General features: G+C 42.0%; 1 protein-coding gene across 5 annotated transcripts in view; it reads right to left on the reverse strand.

Annotated features, from left to right (window-relative positions):
• Nucleotides 1-21,593, reverse strand: part of LOC137339496 (ubiquitin thioesterase otulin-like) — a 40,108-nt gene that overhangs the window by 12,346 nt on the left and 6,169 nt on the right. For all 5 annotated transcript variants that reach the window (XR_010966633.1, XR_010966634.1, XM_068001898.1 and 2 more), the window contains exons 3-7: nucleotides 18,082-18,143; nucleotides 16,443-16,513; nucleotides 13,310-13,441; nucleotides 6,188-6,307; nucleotides 4,309-4,578 (exon numbers count right to left, since the gene is read on the reverse strand). Coding sequence is in view for 3 of the 5 variants with exons in the window: in XM_068001898.1 (XP_067857999.1) it covers nucleotides 4,309-4,578; nucleotides 6,188-6,307; nucleotides 13,310-13,441; nucleotides 16,443-16,513; nucleotides 18,082-18,143 (655 nt within the window). In the remaining 2 variants the exon portion in view is untranslated. The remainder of the gene's footprint in view (nucleotides 1-4,308; nucleotides 4,579-6,187; nucleotides 6,308-13,309; nucleotides 13,442-16,442; nucleotides 16,514-18,081; nucleotides 18,144-21,593) is intronic.

The following is a 21,593-nucleotide window of genomic DNA, read 5'->3' on the forward strand; positions in this document are numbered from 1 at the left end:
ATCCGCGATGCAGAGAAACTCATGGATAGCACGTTTAGCGAGTTGGTCACACCGCAGGTAAAGGCAGTACAGGCAGGAAGTGAATGGGTGACCATCAGGAAGAGTAAGAGGTGCAGGCAGGTAGTGCAGGGGTCCCCTGTGGCCATCCCCCTCTCAAACAGGTATACCGTTTTGGATACTGTTGTGGGAGATGGCTCACCAGGGGAAGGTGGCAGCAGCCAGGTTCATGGCACCGTGGCTGGCTCTGCTGCACAGGAGGGCAGGAAAAAGAGTGGCAGAGCTATAGTGATAGGGGACTCGATTGTAAGGGGAATAGACAGGCGTTTCTGCGGACGCAACCGAGACTCCAGGATGGTATGTTGCCTCCCTGGTGCAAGGGTCAGGGATGTCTCGGAGCGGCTGCAGAACATTCTGGAGGGGGAGGGTGAACAGCCAGTTGTCGTGATGCATATAGGTGCCAACGATATAGGCAAAAAACGGGATGAGGTCCTACAAGCTGAATTTAGGGAGTTAGGAGTTAAACTAAAAAGTAGGACCTCAAAGGTAGTAATCTCAGGATTGCTACCAGTGCCACGGGCTAGTCAGAGTAGGAATGACAGGATAGCTAGGATGAATACGTGGCTTGAGAGATGGTGCAAGAGGGAGGGATTCAAATTCCTGGGACATTGGAACCGGTTCTGGGGGAGGTGGGACCAGTACAAATTGGACGGTCTGCATCTGGGCAGGACTGGAACCAATGTCCTAGGGGGAGTGTTTGCTAGTGCTGTTGGGGAGGGTTTAAACTAAAGTGGCAGGGGGATGGGAACCGATGCAGGAAGTCAGTGGGAAGTAAAGTGGTGACAGAAACAAAAGGCAGTAAGGGAGAGTGTACAAAACATGACCGGACAAATGGTCTGAGAAAGCACGGCAAAGACCAAGGGAAGTCTAGATTAAACTGCATTTATTTCAATGCAAGATGTCTGATGGGCAAGGCAGATGAACTCAGGGCATGGATGGGTACATGGGACTGGGATGTTATAGCTATTACTGAAACATGGCTAAGGGAGGGGCAGGACTGGCAGCTAAATATTCCAGGGTACAGATGCTATAGGAAAGATAGAGCAGGAGGTAAGAGAGGAGGGGGAGTTGCGTTCTTGATTAGGGGGAACATCACGGCAGTAGTGAGAGAGGATATATCCGAGGGTTCGCCCACGGAGTCGATATGGGTAGAACTGAAAAATAAGAAGGGAGAGAGCACGTTGATAGGATTGTACTACAGACCCCCAAATAGTCAACGGGAAATTGAGGAGCAAATATGTAAGGAGATTACAGACAGCTGCAAGAAAAATAGGGTGGTAATAGTAGAGGACTTTAACTTTCCCAACATTGACTGGGACAGCCATAGCATTAGGGGCTTGGATGGAGAGAAATTTGTTGAGTGTATTCAGGAGGAATTTCTCATTCAGTATGTGGATGGCCCAACTAGAGAGGGGGCAAAACTTGACCTCCTCTTGGGAAATAAGGAAGGGCAGGTGACAGAAGTGTTAGTGAGGGATCACTTTGGGACCAGTGATCATAATTCCATTAGTTTTAAGATAGCTATGGAGAAGGATAGGTCTGGCCCAAAAGTTAAAATTCTAAATTGGGGAAAGGCCAATTTTGATGGTATTAGACAGGAACTTTCAGAAGTTGATTGGGAGAGTCTGTTGGCAGGCAAAGGGACGTCTGGTAAATGGGAGTCCTGCAAAAATGTGTTAACCAGGGTGCAGGGTAAGCACATTCCTTATAAAGTAAAGGGCAAGGCTGGTAGAAGTAGGGAACCTTGGATGACTCGGGAGATTGAGGCCCAAGTCAGAAAGAAGAAGGAGGCATATGACATGCAGAGGCAGCTGGGATCAAGTGGATCCCTTGAAGAGTATAGTGATTGCCGGAGTAGAGTTAAGACAGAAATCAGGAGGGCAAAAAGGGGACATGAGATTGCTTTGGCAGATAAGGCAAAGGTGAATCCAAAGAGCTTCTACAAATACATAAAGGGCAAAAGAGTAACTAGGGAGAAAGTAGGGCCTCTGAAGGATCAACAAGGTCATCTATGTGCGGAACCACAAGAGATGGGTGAGATCCTAAATGAATATTTTGCATCGGTATTTACGGTTGAGAAAGGCATGGATGTTAGGGAACTTGGGGAAATAAATAGTGATGTCTTGAGGAGTGTACATATTACAGAGAGGGAGGTGCTGGAAGTCTTAAAGCGCATCAAGGTGGATAAATCTCCGGGACCTGATGAAATGTATCCCAGGACGTTATGGGAGGTTAGGGAGGAAATTGCGGGTCCCCTAGCAGAGATATTTGAATCATCCACCGCTACAGGTGAGGTGCCTGAAGATTGGAGGGTAGCAAATGTTGTACCTTTGTTTAAGAAGGGCGGCAGGGAAAAGCCTGGGAACTACAGACCGGTGAGCCTGACATCTGTAGTGGGTAAGTTGTTAGAGGGTATTCTGAGAGACAGGATCTACGGGCATTTGGAGAGGCAGGGACTGATTAGGAACAGTCAGCATGGTTTTGTGAGAGGAAAATCATGTCTCACGAATTTGATTGAGTTTTTTGAAGGGGTAACCAAGAAGATAGATGAGGGCTGTGCAGTAGACGTGGTCTACATGGACTTTAGCAAAGCCTTTGACAAGGTACCGCATGGTAGGTTGTTACATAAGGTTAAATCTCACGGGATCCAAGGTGAGGTAGCCAATTGGATACAACATTGGCTTGACGACAGAAGACAGAGGGTGGGTGTAGAGGGTTGTTTTTCAAATTGGAGGCCTGTGACCAGCGGTGTGCCTCAGGGATCGGTGCTGGGTCCGCTGTTATTTGTTATTTATATTAATGATTTGGATGAGAATTTAGGAGGCATGGTTAGTAAGTTTGCAGATGACACCAAGATTGGTGGCATCGTGGACAGTGAAGAAGGTTATCTAGGATTGCAACGGGATCTTGATGAATGGCAGATGGAGTTTAATTTAGATAAATGTGAGGTGATGCATTTTGGGAGATCAAATCGGGCCAGGACCTACTCCGTTAATGGTAGGGCGTTGGGGAGAGTTATAGAACAAAGAGATCTAGGAGTACAGGTTCATAGCTCCTTGAAAGTGGAGTCACAGGTGGATAGGGTGGTGAAGAAGGCATTCAGCTTGCTTGGTTTCATTGGTCAGAACATTGAATACAGGAGTTGGGATGTCTTGTTGAAGTTGTACAAGACATTAGTTAGGCCACACTTGGAATACTGTGTACAGTTCTGGTCACCCTATTATAGAAAGGATATTATTAAACTAGAAAGAGTGCAGAAAAGATTTACTAGGATGCTGCCGGGACTTGATGGTTTGACTTATAGGGAGAGGTTAGACAGACTGGGACTTTTTTCCCTGGAGAGTAGGAGGTTGAGGGGTGATCTTATACAAGTCTATAAAATAATGAGGGGCATAGATAAGGTAGATAGTCAAAATCTTTTCCCAAAGGTAGGGGAGTCCATAACGAGGGGGCATAGATTTAAGGTGAGAGGGGAGAGATACAAAAGGGTCCAGAGGGGCAATTTTTTCACTCAAAGGGTGGTGAGTGTCTGGAACGAGCTGCCAGAGGCAGTAGTAGAGGCGGGTACAATTTTGTCTTTTAAAAAGCATTTGGACAGTTACATGGGTAAGATGGGTATAGAGGGATATGGGCCAAGTGCAGGCAATTGGGACTAGCTTAGTGGTATAAACTGGGCGACATGAACATGTTGGGCCAAAGGGCCTGTTTCCATGTTGTAAACTTCTATGATTCTATTCTATGATCAGAGGAGTTCCTTTTCCTTTCCCAGTAGATGGAGAGATTTGGGGTTGGGGGGGGGGGGGTGGAGTTGACGATGCATGAAGTTTGCACTATGTCTGGATAGGACAAGCTAGATGAACCAGTTAGTCTTTGCCTGTCCTTTTTCATATATTTCATGAGGCAGCTAGGGGCAGGCGTTGAATAGGCCTAATGCAGATCTGTTCAAAAATTGGACCCTGAGTCAGCTCTGATTATTCTTCCATATCTTCAGTAATCAGTTCAGGAAGGCAGTTAGAAGTCTACAAACAAACTCTCTCCTCTGTCCTCTCTATGTCTGTAAATTATATGCAAGATGTTGCAACCTGACAAAAGAAAAAAAAAACCTATCCCCCAACATGAGCTGAAATGGTTTTGAAAGATTATATAGAACAGAGAAGATACAGATAATTAGATTTAGAATACATATGTATGTTTTATCCAAGCTATTCCTTGCCCATCCAATTTGGTATATGATGATGCATCATTGCTTACCTCTTCAAGATTTCTGGTGTGGCCAATCAAATTTAGATGGTTGACCATTAGATAGTATGGGTAAAGTGAGGTACTCCTTGTAAACAGATGCTTACAAAATTCAGGAACATTTCTTCCATTTTCCAGGGCATTGTGAAGGTGAATGGCTTTGTACAACATTAGAAACTTCATGGCTTCATACATTCTTTGTTCAGTCTCTTCATCTTCAACCAGATCTCCACATTCATTTGCTCTTCCAGTCTCACTTTCTAAGCAACATATTGCCGTCCACTGTAAAAGGAGAAATTGTATAATTTTTCCAACCGATGTAACTGTTTATGGAGAAGTTTTTTTTTTAGTTCACGGGATGTGGGCGTCGCTGGCAAGGCCAGCATTTATTGCCCATCCCTAATTGCCAAAGAGCCAATAGGTTTTGTTTAAGTTACCTATTATCCTTTGGAATAAAGCTCAGAAGTTACTGTGCGCAAAATTATTGTACACTTAACACATTTGTATGAAATTGCTGTTTTAATAGAAGCATTATTCCATTTATTTTACTTTATTTCAATGGGTTAACACCTCTATTAAAATAGTGGATTCGGAAATTTGATACATACATGTACGGAATACTGCACGGTGTAATTTCCAAGCAGTAGTTATATTTTTTCACGTGATGTACTTTCAGTGTACGGAATGCAAAAAGCCTATTTTTTAAAATAAAAACTGTCATTAGGTAGACTGGCTAGCTATGTAGTAGTTTATCCTATTCAGAAGAGCAGAGAATCTGGCAACATCCTTGATTGGCATTTGAACATGATTTTCTGTAATAGTTGAGTTTCACTGGTTTCTAGTTTGCTTGCTGGTTGGATATCTTGTTATGGAGCAGAATTTGATGTTAATAGGGAGAAAATCTGGAACATACCTACAGCAGGAGTTGCTGGATGGCTATTATATGTGGGAATCTTGGTTAATTTCTCCTCTCCCTAGTCACAGAGATATGGAGACCAATTATGCCATCCTCATCCCTCAACCAGGCCTGCATTAAGTAATCTTGGATCTTGGGCACCATGAACGTTTGTTGTCCCCCTCCCATCCGTTAAAACACAAATGTGTAATAAAATGCCTAGAGATTAAATATCCAACTTGTGAAGAGCTGAAGAGGGGCTTCTAGAAGTTCTTACACCACATTTTCCCACCCTCCTATGAGGCCCTGATGGCATCTTCCACTCTTCCAGCTCTGTTCAGTGGCTTCTTTTACAACTTCCTGTCCTGCTGTGAGGCTCAGACAATATCTTCTACGCTTCACGCTCAGCTCATAAACCGCCTCCAGCGCTCAAACTCCAGTCACTACCTGTCATGCGTTGCAATTAACGTAACTGGCAGGCAGCGCTGTTTTAAGTTTACGGTGAGCTCTGTTCATGGGGCTCCTGGCAGAGGCCCTATATTTGGCTGGGGCCCCTGGGTACGGGTCCTGTAGGCTTGTACATTAATACAGTCCTGACCTCAACCTCACCTTCTGCTGGATCAACCAAGGACGAACACTGACTGTATCCAGGAGGATCTCTGTAGACTGGAGTGTCCAATCATCAGACTGAAGGATAGTATGAGCTCAAATAAGGAAGGAAGTGGTGAAAAACTTGGAAGAGGGCAATAAATTGTTTTAGATGATCACACTTTTTCTTCTGCACAAGTTTTTTTTTTACTTCTTTCAATTCAGACACATCTGCTGCTTTTGTTTTTTTCTTTGACCTTGTAGCTTCTTTTATTTTCCTGGCATATTACTCATTTTGAATTGCCTGCTCTCATTTGTCACCACTGTAGCTAGGTGGATGGATAGACAAGCACTTTATATAATCATAGGAAATTTTGATTTGTTGTATTATGGAATCAAAACATGCACCTTCTTCTGGAATGTTTCCAAACATATCTCCAGTTTTTCAATGGAATTTCCACAAATTTTGTGTTCCAAACACCACTGATTTATCCAGTCATAGCCTTCTTGCGACAACTTTTTGGGAATCTATGGATGTTAAAACGAAGAGTTAATTAAGTGGTTCTGTAATTCCAACAAATGTGTTCATGACATATTCACTGGGCTTCTGAAAATGTTTTTGTTTAACTCAGGTACAGTCTACTCAAGTGGAGTTGAGGTCGAAGATCAGCCATATCTTATTAAATGGCGGAGCAGGCGCAAGGGGCCATAATGCCTACTCCTGCTCCTATTTCTTATGTTCTTATCTTATTCCTTTTAATTTAAAGTTGCTTAATTCGAATTATCTGCTCTTTCAAATTGAAATTGTGGAAAAAGTGGCTCCTGTGCTTTTTTATTTAAATTCCTTAATTCAAAAGACTGGATAATTTGAATTTGACTAATAAGAGTAGACTGTACTGTATGTAATCAGCAAATTCAAATTGTGGAACAAAAAAAAAATCAACCAAGCATTTACATTGTTACAAACTGGAGAATCACCTAATAACCGTGTATTTTTTCAGTAAATCTTCATGTCAACATGAAAAGACACATACTCAAGCCTAGTGTCATAAATCTTCTTTTAAAACAACCAAATTTCCTACTGCTGATTGCTATGTGGTAATTTCTGCAGAAAGTTTGCGTGTGTCAGCTTTTGGTTGAAAATATGATCAGGTTTGTTGCACTAGACCCCAGCAAGAGTCTGTATCTTCAGAAAAGAGAGTTTAAGAAGAGAAAATTCAAATTGGGAGGGGGGAAATGGATGGGTGTTCAAAAGTATAACACTCTCAGGATGCAAATGACTGTGTAAGTTGTGCATGTTTTATTCTTGCTATTCATATCATCACATGTGTAAAACCTTCTTACGTTCTCCAAGTTAGCTGAAGTTTCCCAAACAAGGTACTTTATTTCTCCCTCCCCAACATTTTCAGAACACTTCAATGTGCAGTTTATTCATCTGTAATTTTTATTTTGTCCTTTACAAGGAGCATCTTTGTTGTGTTGTTATACCCGTGATCTCATACGCCCGCTGTTTATCATATTCCACAATCTCGTGTGAAGACCTTCCACTGTGACCCAACAACCAGTCAATTTTCATGAACAAAAACAGGATTAGAAAATTACCTGGTATGTGAAGTGAACACCCGAGATTGCATCCTCTCAACAAGATGAACCTGATCTGAAACAATGAGAGATCTTATCGGGGGGTGGATTTTTCCTGAAGATCAGATGCCTTTTTAAAAATATATATTTTTGTCCCTTTTATTGGTCTCCCTATGCCATTCACCATCTGCTGCTGAGAGGGATAGCAGCCGAGCAATCTACCCCTTGGCCTCTGCGAATATCACTCTAAAACTGGCTGCCAGGATATTCAAAAGAATAAGCTGGAGATGACTCTCTCCACGGAGCAATACCTGACCTCCTCGCAGTTCCTGTTCATGGCAAGACTGCTGTTATTGGATACACAACAACTGTAGGAATCATGGGTACAAAACCATATCTCACTAATATTTGACGTATGTATCATGCTGTCATATTTGGCTCAACTTTTGGCTGGTGATTATAACACTGGTGTATTACTAGAAAGTTACAAAACAACGATTCAAGAGTAACATCATAAATGGAAAACCAATGGAGTAAAAACAGAAAAAAAAAATGTTGCTTTGTATCTAGTGACAGCACAGTGCTAATCACTCCTTGATGAGTTATAATGCACCTTATATAAAGTTTAATCCAAAAAGAAGCAGCCCCTGTGGATCTTGCATCCTGTTTGCATAGCACCTTGTTCTGAACTAGGTTAAAAGGAAGACCAATCAACACAGCCAGAGCAGTGGAAGTAAGCAGCACCCAGCCTCAAAGCCCACGTCTAGGAGGTGGGTGCAATCACCTAGTCCACAATCAACCTCCTGCCTGCCCTCCTTCCAAAGCCATAGATATAGATTTTCTTTGACCTCGTCCCATACAATGGTGTCCAAGGACATTCAGGCTTTTTATAGGTGTTTTACACCTATTATCTATTAATGTATAAAGTATCCTCTGAATATAATGTAAATTGACTGAACCTAATCTGCAAATGTGTTAAAGTTCAAGAAACAAGCAAATGTCTGGCGAGAACAAGATTGGGTCTGGCTGTGAATAATCTGCTGACATTCCCTATCTAGGATCACATTTGAAGAATGGTCACTTAAGGAGGGCAACTGGAATTGTACATCAACCAGGAATCAAAGTCTCAAGGAGAGGAGAAAATTGGCAGAAAAAAAGAGAAAAGAAGACTGATCATACAAAATCACTGTCCATTTCATGTTCATGTTCTCTTTTGCACTAAGGAGTGGAGTGGGGAAATTCAGTGATCCTGTGCACCCAGCAGGGAAGTTGTGTTCAGAAGGAAACTGGCATCACACATATATATACACAACATTGTTGCCTATATTCTCCAACCCACGCTCCCCTTGAGCATGGTTCATTATTGGATAGGTGAGATTGCTGAATTTACCCCATGCTGAGGGATTCAAATCAGGCTATTTGTCCTGATCCAATTTTAGTCATTATGAATCAATCACATTTACTGTGGAAATACTCAGCATTAGATATTACTTTCCCTTCCACGACAAAAGCAGATAGATTTTTAGCACACTCTATTTACATGTTTGACAGCTGAAATCGAAGTACAAATTAAATTTGCAGTAGCTGTGTAAATTAGATTTAAATCAATTACAACGGTAGAACCATTCTCACCCACTAAAGTCTCCATATTTTAAACTGCCCAATTTCTGAGATAGGGCTGACGGTAGCTGCTTTTATAGCTGTTTTTACATTGGTTTCAGTGATGTGCTGCCAGCTACTGCTGTGTGGGCCTTACACAGCACCGACAGCCTTAAATTTTCCTGAATCACTCATGCCAGCAGCCAGGATGGCCCCATAAAAATAGCACAACACTAAAACCAATATAAAAGCGGCTTTTAGCACCTTACTTAAATGGGCAGATTAACTGGATCTGCTCTGCAGTTCAAATAGGACAGCTCCACTCAATCTTGCTGTGCTGCACAGATTCAATAGCTAATCCCAGATTACAGGACAGAGAGGGTATCTGAACCTTCTGAACGTGCAACATGAACAGGATTTAAATCCTCTATTTTCCACTTAGGTGATTTAAAGATGATTTCAAAAAGCATTTGATAAAGTACCACATGGTAGGCTTACTATTAAAATTGCAGCCCATGGAATAAAGGGGGCAATAGCAACATGGATATAGAATTGGCTAAGTGACAGGAAACAGAGAGTAGTGGTGAATGGTTGTTTTTCAGACTGGAGGGAGGTATACAGTGGTGTTCCCCAGGGGTCGGTGGTGGGACCACTGCTTTTCTTGATATATATTAATGACTTGGACTTGGGTACACAGGGCACAATTTCAAAATTTGCGGATGACACAAAACTTGGAAGGGTAGTTTTTTTTTTATTCGTTCACGGGATGTGGGCGTCGCTGGCAAGGCCGGCATTTATTGCCCATCCCTAATTGCCCTCGAGAAGGTGGTGGTGAGCCGCCTTCTTGAACCGCTGCAGTCCGTGTGGTGACGGTTCTCCCACAGTGCTGTTAGGAAGGGAGTTCCAGGATTTTGACCCAGCGACGATGAAGGAACGGCGATATATTTCCAAGTCGGGATGGTGTGTGACTTGGAGGGGAACGTGCAGGTGGTGTTGTTCCCATGCGCCTGCTGCCCTTGTCCTTCTAGGTGGTAGAGGTCGCGGGTTTGGGAGGTGCTGTCGAAGAAGCCTTGGCGAGTTGCTGCAGTGCATCCTGTGGATGGTGCACACTGCAGCCACAGTGCGCCGGTGGTGAAGGGAGTGAATGTTTAGGGTGGTGGATGGGGTGCCAATCAAGCGGGCTGCTTTATCTTGGATGGTGTCGAGCTTCTTGAGTGTTGTTGGAGCTGCACTCATCCAAGCAAGTGGAGAGTATTCCATCACACTCCTGACTTGTGCCTTGAAGATGGTGGAAAGGCTTTGGGGAGTCAGGAGGTGAGTCACTCGCCGCAGAATACCCAGCCTCTGACCTGCTCTCGTAGCCACAGTATTTATATGGCTGGTCCAGTTAAGTTTCTGGTCAATGGTGACCCCCAGGATGTTGATGGTGGGGGATTCGGCGATGGTAATGCCATTGAATGTCAAGGGGAGGTGGTTAGACTCTCTCTTGTTGGAGATGGTCATTGCCTGGCACTTATCTGGCGCGAATGTTACTTGCCACTTATCAGCCCAAGCCTGGATGTTGTCCAGGTCTTGCTGCATGCAGGCTCGGACTGCTTCATTATCTGAGGGGTTGCGAATGGAACTGAACACTGTGCAATCATCAGTGAACATCCCCATTTCTGACCTTATGATGGAGGGAAGGTCATTGATGAAGCAGCTGAAGATGGTTGGGCCTAGGACACTGCCCTGAGGAACTCCTGCAGCAATGCCCTGGGGCTGAGATGATTGGCCTCCAACAACCACTACCATCTTCCTTTGTGCTAGGTATGACTCCAGCCACTGGAGAGTTTTCCCCCTGATTCCCATTGACTTCAATGAGGAATTGACTTTAAGGAGGACAGCGATAGACTTCAAGAGGATATAGACACTCTGGTGGCATGGGCAGACACGTGGCAGATGAAGTTTAACGCAGAAAAATGCGAGGTGATGCATTTCAATAGGAAAAATGAGGAGAGGCAATATAAAACTAAAGGGCACAATTCTAAAAGGGATGTAGGAACAGAGGGATCTGACAGTGTATGTGCACAAATCATTGAGGGTGGCAGGACAGGTTGAGAAAGAGGTTAAAAAAGCATACGGGATCCTAGGCATTATGAATAGGCATTGAGTACAAAAGCAAGGAAGTCAAGATGAACCTTTATAAAACACTGGTTCAGCCACAACTGGAGCATTGTGTCCAGTTCTGGGCACTGCACTTTAGGAAGGATGTGAAGGACTTAGAGAAGGTGCAGAGGAAATTTACTGGAATGATTCCAGGGATGAGGGACTTAAATTACATGGATAGACTGGAGAAGCTGGGACTGTTCTCCTTGGAACAGAGAAGGTTGAGAGGAGATTTGATAGAGGTGTTCAAAAATCATGAAGGGTCTAGACAGAGTGGATAGAGAGAAACTGTTCCCATTGGCGGAAGGGTCAAGAACCAGAGGGCATAGATTTAAGGTGATTGGCAATAGAACCAAAAGGTGATATGAGGAAAAACTTTTTTTTTTTAAACACAGCGAGTGGTGAGGATCTGGAATGCACTGCCCAAGGGAGTGGTGGAGGCAGATTCAATCATGGCCTTCAAAAGGGAACTGGATAAGTACTTGAAATGAAAAAATGTTCAGGGCTACAGGGATAGGGCAGGGCAGTGGGACTAGCTGGATTGCTCATGCATAGAGCCAGCGCGGACTCAATGGGCCGACTGGCCTCCTTCCGTGCTGTAACTTTTCTATGATTCTATGAAAGACAATACAAAACTGAATACAATTTAACTTGTGAGGGTAAAACTCTGATTGGTGAAGCTCATGTATGAATGTTTAATGCACTCATACTACATTCCTGTGAGCTAGTTCGACATCTGTTTTAAATGGCTAACGCCTTGTAAAAATGGCACACAAAAGTACATACATACAAGACCAAAAGCTTCATCAAAGATGTGAGTTTGAACAAAGGTCTTATAGGAAGAGGAGGTGGTGAAAAAGTTTAGGGAAGGAATTCTAGAGCGTGGCTGAATGAGATGGAGCGCGCATTCCAGGGCCCACAACTGCTCAGCTCATCCTTCCATACAAACTACCATCCCCATCACAGTGTCCAGCTAATAACTTAGACTTGGGTGTACAGGGCACACTTTCAAAATTTGCAGATGACACAAAACTTGCAAATGTAGTAAACAGTGAGGAGGATAGTAATAGACTTCAAGAGGACATAGACAGGCTGGTGGAATGGGCGGACACATAGCAGGTGAAATTTAATGCAGAGAAGTGCAAGTGATACATTTTGGCAGGAAGAATGAGGAGAGGCAATATAAACTAAATGGTACAATTCTAAAGGGGGTGCCGGAACAAAAAGTAACTGGGGGTGTATGTGCACAAATTTTTGAAGGTGGCAGGACAGGTTGAGAAAGTGATTAAAAAAGTATACAGGGTCCTGGGCTTTATAAATAGAGGCATGCAGTATAAAAGCAATTGTAAACAATTTTACAACACCAAGTTATAGTCCAGCAATTTTATTTTAAATTCACAAGCTTTCGGAGGCTTCCTCCTTCGTCAGGTGAACGATGTGAAAATAAAAGCAAGGAAGTTACATTGAACCTTTATAAAACACTGGTTCGGCCACAACTGGAGTATTGTGTCCAATTCTGGGCACCGCCCTTTATGAACGATGTGAAGGCCTTAGAGAGGGTGCAGAAAAGATTTACTCGAATGGTTCCAGCGATGAGGGACTTCAATTACGTGGATAGACTCGAGAAGCTGGGGTTGTTCTCCTTGGAGCAGAGAAGGTTGAGAGGAGATTTGATAGAAGTGTTCAAAATCATGAAGGGTTTAGATAATGTAAATAAAGAGAAACTGTCCCCATTGGCGGAAGGGTCAAGAACCAGAGGACACAGATTTAAAGTGATTGGCAAAAGAACCAAAGGTAACATGAGGAAAAACTTTTTTACACAGCAAATAGTTATGATCTGGAATGTGCAGACTGAAAGGGTGGTGGAAGCAGATTCAATTGTGGCTTTCAAAAAGGAATTGGATAAATACTTGAAGGGAAAAAATTTGCAGGGTTATGGGGAAAGAGTGGGGGAATGGGATTTACTGGATTGCTCTTATAAAGAGCCAGCATGGGCTTGGTGGGTCCAACAGCCTCCTTCTGTACTGTAACCATTCTATGATTCTACATAGTATAAGTACATTAAGCATTCATATATGAACTTTGCCGTTCAGAAATTCTACCCCGTGCAGTTTTTTGGAAATGTATATGGTACAGACTCTAAAATGTTGTGTACACTGCACAAACCATATAGAAGGACAATTGAAACATCAGTTATTTAATTACCTTTAAAGCTTCCTCAGTCATTATCCAAGATGGGAGTCGCTTGCCTTTGATCAGTGCCTCACACATGACCAACCTCAATTGTTGATAATTATCATTCTTCAAATTTATAGAATTTAACACTGAGCTTTCAGCCTTAGAAACAAATAACAAGGTATTCAATTAAAAATAGCAACTTAAAATCCAAATGTTGGTACAAACATTACTACAAAGTAAATTCAATTGAATATCTAAACAAACATTTTCCTGCTCTCAGTTCCGGTTCAAAAATGTTGTTTTCCCCTATTTTAGGTTACCCCAATGCAATTCCCAATTTATCCCAGGTGCTGGGAAGTGAACAGCTAAACTTACTTGTGTGGAGCCACCTGACTTCTGCTCAGTGCCTGCTGAATAACACATCAGAGATTGGTAATGTACCACATGGGCATGAACCCATGTCTTGTGATAGCATGTTGGAGCATTAACAAGAACATCAACTTGCATCTATATAGCACCTTTAATGTAGAAAGGTGCTTCAGAGAGGCATAAATAAAAAAGGATGCTAAGGCAATGATGGTGGTATCAGGATGGGTGATCAAAAGCTTGGTCGAAGAGTTGGGTTTTAAGGAGAGTCTTAAAAGGGGGAAGGGGTGGATAGGCAGATGGATTTAGGAAGGGAATTCCAGAACGCGGGGGATGAGTGACTGAAAGTATGGCCTCCAATGATGCAGCGACGGTAGAAGGGTTGCACCAGAGGCTAAAGTCACAGGAATGGAGTGTTCGGGGTGGGTTGTATGGCTGGAAAGGAAAAGGAAAGGACTTGCATTTATATAGTACATCAAGCCAATTAAGTACTTTTGAAGTGTAATCACTGTTATATTGTAGGGAAACGTTGCAGCCAATTTGCACACAGCAAGGCTCCACAAACAGCAATGAATTTTAATTATATTGGTTGAGGAATATCAGCCAGGATACTGGGAGAATTCCCCTGCTCTTCTTTGAATAGTGTAATGGGTTCTTTTACATCCACCTGAGAGGGCAGACGGGGCTTCAGTTTAACATATCAGAAAGTCGGCACCTCAGACCTCAATAAATGGTCTCAACCTTAGTGACAAAGAAGTGCATAAGCTCCTCGCAATTGTTGAAAGCGAGGGTGGAGGGGGCAGGAGAGAGTGGTTTAATGAGATGATTGGTAGTGTTGAAAAGAAGCAGAGGATATCTTTGCTCTCCAGGATGATCTTGGAGTGGTGGGCGGTTTTGGCAGAGGCGAGTGAAGCCTAATAGTGCTTGATGTGGTCCAGCCAGATCTGGCGATAACAAGTGATGGATAGCTAAACCAGATGTACTCCCGATACACTCATGTCTACATTCCTTGGATTTGAGGGGTTAAGATGAAGGCCATATAGGTGGTATGACCAGAATGGGAGAGAGCAAATGTTTTTCTGAACACAAAGGCAAAATGGAGGTGAGGAAGTGACTGAGCAAATCAACAGCTGCAGAAGCATCGTGGTGAATGGAAGGCCAAAGGGTAGGCAGTTGGGAGTTTGGAAGTTTAGTTTTAAATGAGTTAGGGGACAATTAATTCTGAGGATGGTCGCAGAAGGAACTGGGGTTGGAGGGGGTAGGGGTATGTATATGGTGAGAGATACAAGGTAGTGGTCGGAGATAGCCTTGAAGAAAAGTAATCAAGACAAAGCGTAGAGAGGCCACAGAAGACACCAAGGTCAAGGGGATGGCCATGAATATGAGTTCATATAGAGGGACAGGTTTAAGAAGGACAGGAGGACAATGAAGTCAAAGGAGAGCGGGCACAGGGAAATGAGATGGAGGTTGAAATCAGAGGTTTAAGGAGTTTCTCAATATATAGGCTGAGGAAGGAGGATATTTCAGGGAAAAACTCTGGGTAGGGCTTGGAGGGGGCAGGGCGTATTAGTAGACAGGAAGAATTTTAAAGGAAAGCTGACATGGGTGGAGTAAGACGAGCTGCTTGAAGGAAGAGAAAGTACGAGGGGAGAACGGAGAGAGACTATGGTGTTATTGGTGATAAGGGCCGTGGCGGTTTGGGTGGGGGAGGTGGTGATAAGTATAGCCAGGCCAAGTTTCAGTCAAAGGCAGGACGTTAATATAATCATCCACAATAAGTTTGTGGATGGCAAGGGGTTTGTTCATGAGTGAACACATGCTCTGGGGGGAAATGCGGAGAGGGACAGTGATTGCTCCACTGGCAGAGTCCAATGGTGGATAGGATGCATGAGCTGGGAAGGACGTTGTGGCAGGGATATATGTTACCTATCTATAGTAATTGATTAATAGAGAAAATATATAGTGCTGTATATCAGCCCAGTAGCTATAATGTTAGAACACTGAGTTATCAATTACAATTAAGTCTATGATCACATTTAGGTTCTTTCAAGGTCAAGTTTACCATCTCTACTTGGTCATCAGAAGAAAAGAAAAACTGGTTTAAGAAGATCCCGTCCCATTAAATTGTACTGCCTGGTGGATTGCCAGTATTCACGAGATTCTACAGGCTGGAGTATCTCACCTTGCTCACTGAACATCGTCCTATAGCAAGAAAATTGGGTGGAGGAAGAGTGGAATTGCAAAATCATGTGACGCAAAAAGATAAATTCATCGGAGAATGAGAAAGCAGCTCTTCCTGTCAAAGGTCCAATCAATCAAGGGTTGAACTTATTTCCCCAACTTTATCCCTTTAACACAGACAGATTAAAAAAAATAGAATTTTCTTTCCTTTTTCAGGTGTTACCCATGCACTGGAACTCAGGGTATTTTATGAAGTGCCACACTTTCCAGCTCAGTTAAGTAAATGCACTACAACATACATGGAGATGTATGCACGATGTACAGTCCCAGCCTCCCAACTGAAAACAGCACGGAAAAAGTAGAAGTAGGAGAGAAACTTGAGGGGAGAAAAAACAAAGAAGGAACTGTGACATTATCTTCATAATATCCATTCATGGATAAACATGAATGAATTGGAATCATTTCTAAAGACTCTTCATACAAACATGTTACAAATATTTCCAAGTTTGCTGAGAGACCACTAAAAAGTTATGCTACTCTGCATCATACACTAAAACCTTCAAGATCATTGATTACTTGGAAAAATTCAAAACAATGTTCTTCAATACCTTACCTCCATTCTAGTAGTGCCCTCTGTACTTTCATTGCATAAAATGAGGTCACCCTTTAGACCACTGCCTAAAACTGTCAAAAATCAAAAAGAAAATATATTTTGTTATTGAATCATCATTTCATCTTTAGACTTTTTTTTACTCTTGACTTCTTTACTTCTGGTAGGAAATTTACCTGAGCACAAACACCAAGTTAAAATAAAATACAGAGAATAACAAAAGAACCAGGCCATTCAGCCCATTCCATATGAGGCAGTGTTCTGAAATCATGTGCCAGGCATTCAGCTCTGGCTTTCTCTCAGCCTATGACCATTTGAATCAACAACCAATTAGTGATCGACAAGTTTGGGCATTTTTTAAAACTGCTTTTTTCATAATTTCACAAATGTTAGAAAAGTACAGATGTGTAAAATAAAAATAGATAATTGGCAGTTCAAATGTATTACAGAAGGTGTATGTTCGCACAATTTATTTTTCAATAAATAAATAACTTTGGCAGCCGTTTGGGAAAAATCAGTATCCAGGCCCACCTCACACTGTCCCACTTGTTCTCCAAGCTAAAGGTAGCTGCATGGACAGCAGAAATCTTATGAACAGAAGGAAGAAACCAACAGGTGACAAAATACTTTCCACACAACTATTACACCATACTGGGATTGAAAATCCCTGGCTCATGATCCTGGCAATTACACTGGGAATACACCCACAGGTACCCAACAACATGGACCCCCTCAGAGTTTGCGGAGTTTTCATGGGACTGGCAGACGCCCACACCACTACAGGCACATCTTGAGCTCCCGCCATGCTGAAACTCCAGTGCTTGCCAGCATCCAGAGGTGGTGGTTGGGTTGTGGGGAGGGGGTAGAATGGTGTCCAGGGCCCCTCATATATCCTATAGACCATTTGCAACTTCCTTCAGTTTCTGTGTAAGGGAGCTGATACTGAAACTTTTGGAGAAAAAAAAATCCTAATTTTTGGGAGATCGAAGTTATTTCCTTGGACTCCCCCGGTGGGGTCCACATGTGTCCTTCTGGAGGGCAGTGTGCTTCACATGGCTCCAGTTTTATGCCGAACACCATGTGGGCCAGGGAAGCAGGATCTCTTGTCCCTGGCCCCACCCCAAACATGACTGGTATTGTAAGAGGGCAGGCAGAGATGCACTAATACAAGACCGAGCATTCGGAAAAGCAGCCCTACTATTACAGCATTATTTTTCAGCAATCTTTTATTTTATTGTGAAGAAGAGTAATGCCTCCAAATATGACTTTTAAACTTTTGTGATAAATATGACATCACAGATATCGGCATACCTCTACCCTCGATACAGATTGAGATGTACAGGACTTCCATTTTCAAGGGACAAATCTATTTTCCCCCAAATACCTGCGCAAGCAAACAGTACAAACACCCACTCAGCATGGTGGGTTAAAACAAAAGTAGCTAGTCAATGCTTATCATTAATTTTTACAACACTATGGTACAACAGGGAATCAGTCTACATACTACACTTGCTGTGGGTGCAGTCAGGCCTTATAACTTCTCACAATCAAAGCTGTGCTTTGGCATCTTCACAAAATGTAACATGCCATAACTACACATGGAGACACTACTAACAGTTACAAGTAAACATCCATTGATTACCTGATTTACTGAGCCGACTTTCCTTAATGTCATCCACACTACGGTATAGATCTTCTTCATCGCTATTGGGAAAAATAAAAGACATAAAAATCACTGCACTGAAACACATTTCATACTTGAACAACAAATATGAAAGGTGGAATCTATCTTCAAGTTCATCCATTTATCAGGTTGCAATCGAGGTCATAAATACAGTATTTCACTCACTTATAGTATACTTACTGCTTTGTTTGTACTATTTTAATCTCTTGTAGTTTGCTTCAGGTTTGTTCACAGGAAAGAACCCATTCTACCCCTCCAAAAAATAAACCCGAGCTGTGGAATGTCTATGGATCCATATTGAGAAAAGAATTTTTGAAATGTTTTAAAAATATTTCAGTAGTATCTAGGAGGAAAATATCTAGTGTAACTTCCTTTTACTAAAGTTTAAAGCAGATATTTACAAACCTCTCTGAGATTCAGATTCAATTTACATTAAATGGACTAATCAGTTTAGAAAAATATTGATCTGCAGTTCAATGATTAAGTCATACACCACATTTTTGCCCTTAGCTAGTTTGGGAGAGAATTTACATACTCTTGTGTGGGTTAGGGATGGAGCATCCACAGGAATGAGCGAGATAAAAGATGTCTGTTGAAATTTTGGAGCACAGGTATTGTAGAAGTTCTTGTGCTTACACCTTAAAAAAATTCTGCCTTTTAAAAACAGTGTGTGCCTTTGCCACAGGCACTAATATTTCCACCCCCCCCCCCCAAAAAAAAACTGTACTTAAAATGTGTGAAATTTAAACAAGTTTTACAATCCAGCATTGTTTACTGTTTGGATACTGTTGGTGTTTTCCCATGTCAACTCCTCACCATGGTAAGATTTTAAACTGGTAAAAATATAAACAATTTTACTCGCCTGAAATATCACCCAACAATTGCTACCATTCAATTCATTCTGTAACATTATTACCCATGAACTCACGAATGCCCAAATTAAAAACAGTAAATACTTGTGTGTGAGAAGCATATAAATCGCTTGCATTATTTGACAGATTCATACCAGAGTAGAATAAATTATGATCTCATCACACAAGTTGTAAACACATCAGTTATTACAGCTATCTGGTATTAATTCTTAATCCTATTATGTTAATCATTTTTTTTAGATTGAGTCGGTGTCCTTTATCTGAACCCTTGAATAATCCCTTGGAAATGGTAATCACTACTGATAATGGTTGTTACTGATGGGATTCGAGAGTAGTTATTAGGAAATGGAGATAAAGTATTTTCTCCTTCACGGCCCATGCGCTACCCAAATACAATAACAACCTACAAGTTTACTATGATGAGATAGTAAATATAAATTGACCTAGATTTTTACATTTACTGCTTTTATACCGAGGTGAAAGGACAATGTTCTAACTCACTGAATCAATCAATCCTGTTGATTATTTTTGCAATTATCCATTTTGTATTTATTTATGCCATATCCTGAAATGTTAAGTTGTGGTTTTGTTCCCTTGTACATACAAAACTGGTGTGTACATTGCTTTCCACAAGAAGGTAGAATTGAGAAAAGATCATTCAACTATTATCCAGGTTATTTTCAAAATCCAATCTCGTGACTTTTTTCAATATTTTCCCTCCCTGTATCTCACTGCTCCCTGCTGAATGAGGAATTGATCCAAAATCTTTTTATTGTTTCAGTTGAGTCAATATTTAAAGCACTGGGTGGCAGTGTGTTCCATAAACTAACAATTAAGCACATGATAAATCATTAGAAATAGCCATTCAGCCCACTCCTTCCACAGACCATGTATAATCTGCTCAAATACAAAGGCTACTTAATTTATTTAATCTCCTGGGGAACTGCTCTATAAAATTTACCCCTACCCACCAAAAGGTAGGTTGAGCAAGAACTGCAGAATATCTATCCTCACACCTCCATTCCTCAGCCCTCACTACTTGCTTTTCAAAAAATGATATTTGCAGTCTTCCAACATGGGATCATGGGGGTAATTTTCATTGTCACCCTTGGGCAGATCGCCTGCCCGTTATAGAAACTGCCCAAATTTTAATTCCAATGAAATCAATAGGAATAAAAATCTGGCGGTTTCTATAACAGGCGGCCAATCCGCAACATCAGTTTTACACCTGGGCAGCAAGTTGAAAATCTACATTTTCAAGTGTATATCTCTCTACACTTAGCCCTAAAGTGTTTTAATCTCTTGCCTTCTTGGGGGCTGTTTAATTTTTTAAACGTGTATTCCAGTTCAAGCTGAAAAACCTACTTTCATGCACATAGCAACATCTCCCAGTATTTTAAAAAACCTACATCATGTCAATGTTTGTTTATCCAATGAAAACAAGCTCAGCTTTGCTCTACATAACTTTATAGGGGGTCATTTTATGAGTCCACACTGTCAGTGGGGAATCTTGTCTGCGAGTATTGGAAACTGGAGATTTGGGCATGCACTGCCCACAATTTTCTGACCGAATTTCTGATTTACGCACCCGGTGGGCGAGGCCCCCGCCAGCAGTGTAGATTCATAAAATTATCCTCATAGAATCCCAAGTTTTAGAAGCATCCATGTTGCTTCTCCTTGAACCCTCTTTAATGGATCAATGTCATTACGAAGGCAGGGTGCCCAAATGATGCTCAATATTCCAAATTTGCCATCACTGGTGATCAAGCCACTGATTTATGATTTTCACAGAAAATGAATGGAATCATGAAATGGGATCCCAAAACACCAGTAAAAATCCCTTGGTCCTATGTAATAAAAACAGAATTTGATTTATTTGGTTATTAAATCATGATGTGGAGTGAGCCTTGGTAGCATTCCTGACTGAATCAGAAGGTGGTGGGTTCGAGCCCCACTCCAGACAGACCTATACAGCAGGGCACCAGAGCTCTGGCCTCTGAATACTGGGCTGACATCCAGTGGGGTACTCGCTTTTGACAAGCACAGAGTGGCGACCCCCCCATTGCATCTAGCCAGTCCCCCCGATCATGCTAATAGCTTGTCCACATAAAAAGGGGTCTTTATTACGGAGCATGATCTACTGGATGAAAAAACAGTGGAAAAAATGGGTTACCTCACATGTGGGCAAGAAGTAGTAGAAGCTAAATCACGATCTATGCAAGGTTAATATAACTTGTCTTGACTTAGGATCAAATACCTGGCAATGCAGCTCAGTAAATAATTAATTAATTAGCAACATGGGTACAGAATTGGCTAAGGGACAGGAAACAGAGAGTAGTGGTGAATGGTTGTTTTTCGGACTGGAGGGAGGTGTACAGTGGTGTTCCCCAGGGGTCAGTGCTGGGACCACTGCTTTTCTTGATATATATTAATGACTTGGACTTTGGTGTACAGGGCACAATTTCAAATTTTGCAGATGACACAAAACTTGGAAGGGTAGTAAACAGTGAGGAGGATAGAGTTAGATCGATAGTGTTGATCATTAAAGTGTCCAACAACTGGATACTTTCAGCTGTTGGTCATTAGCCACACCAAAAT

This window comes from Heptranchias perlo, chromosome 2 (genome assembly GCF_035084215.1).
Source record: "Heptranchias perlo isolate sHepPer1 chromosome 2, sHepPer1.hap1, whole genome shotgun sequence".
Taxonomy (NCBI): Eukaryota; Metazoa; Chordata; class Chondrichthyes; order Hexanchiformes; family Hexanchidae; genus Heptranchias; species Heptranchias perlo.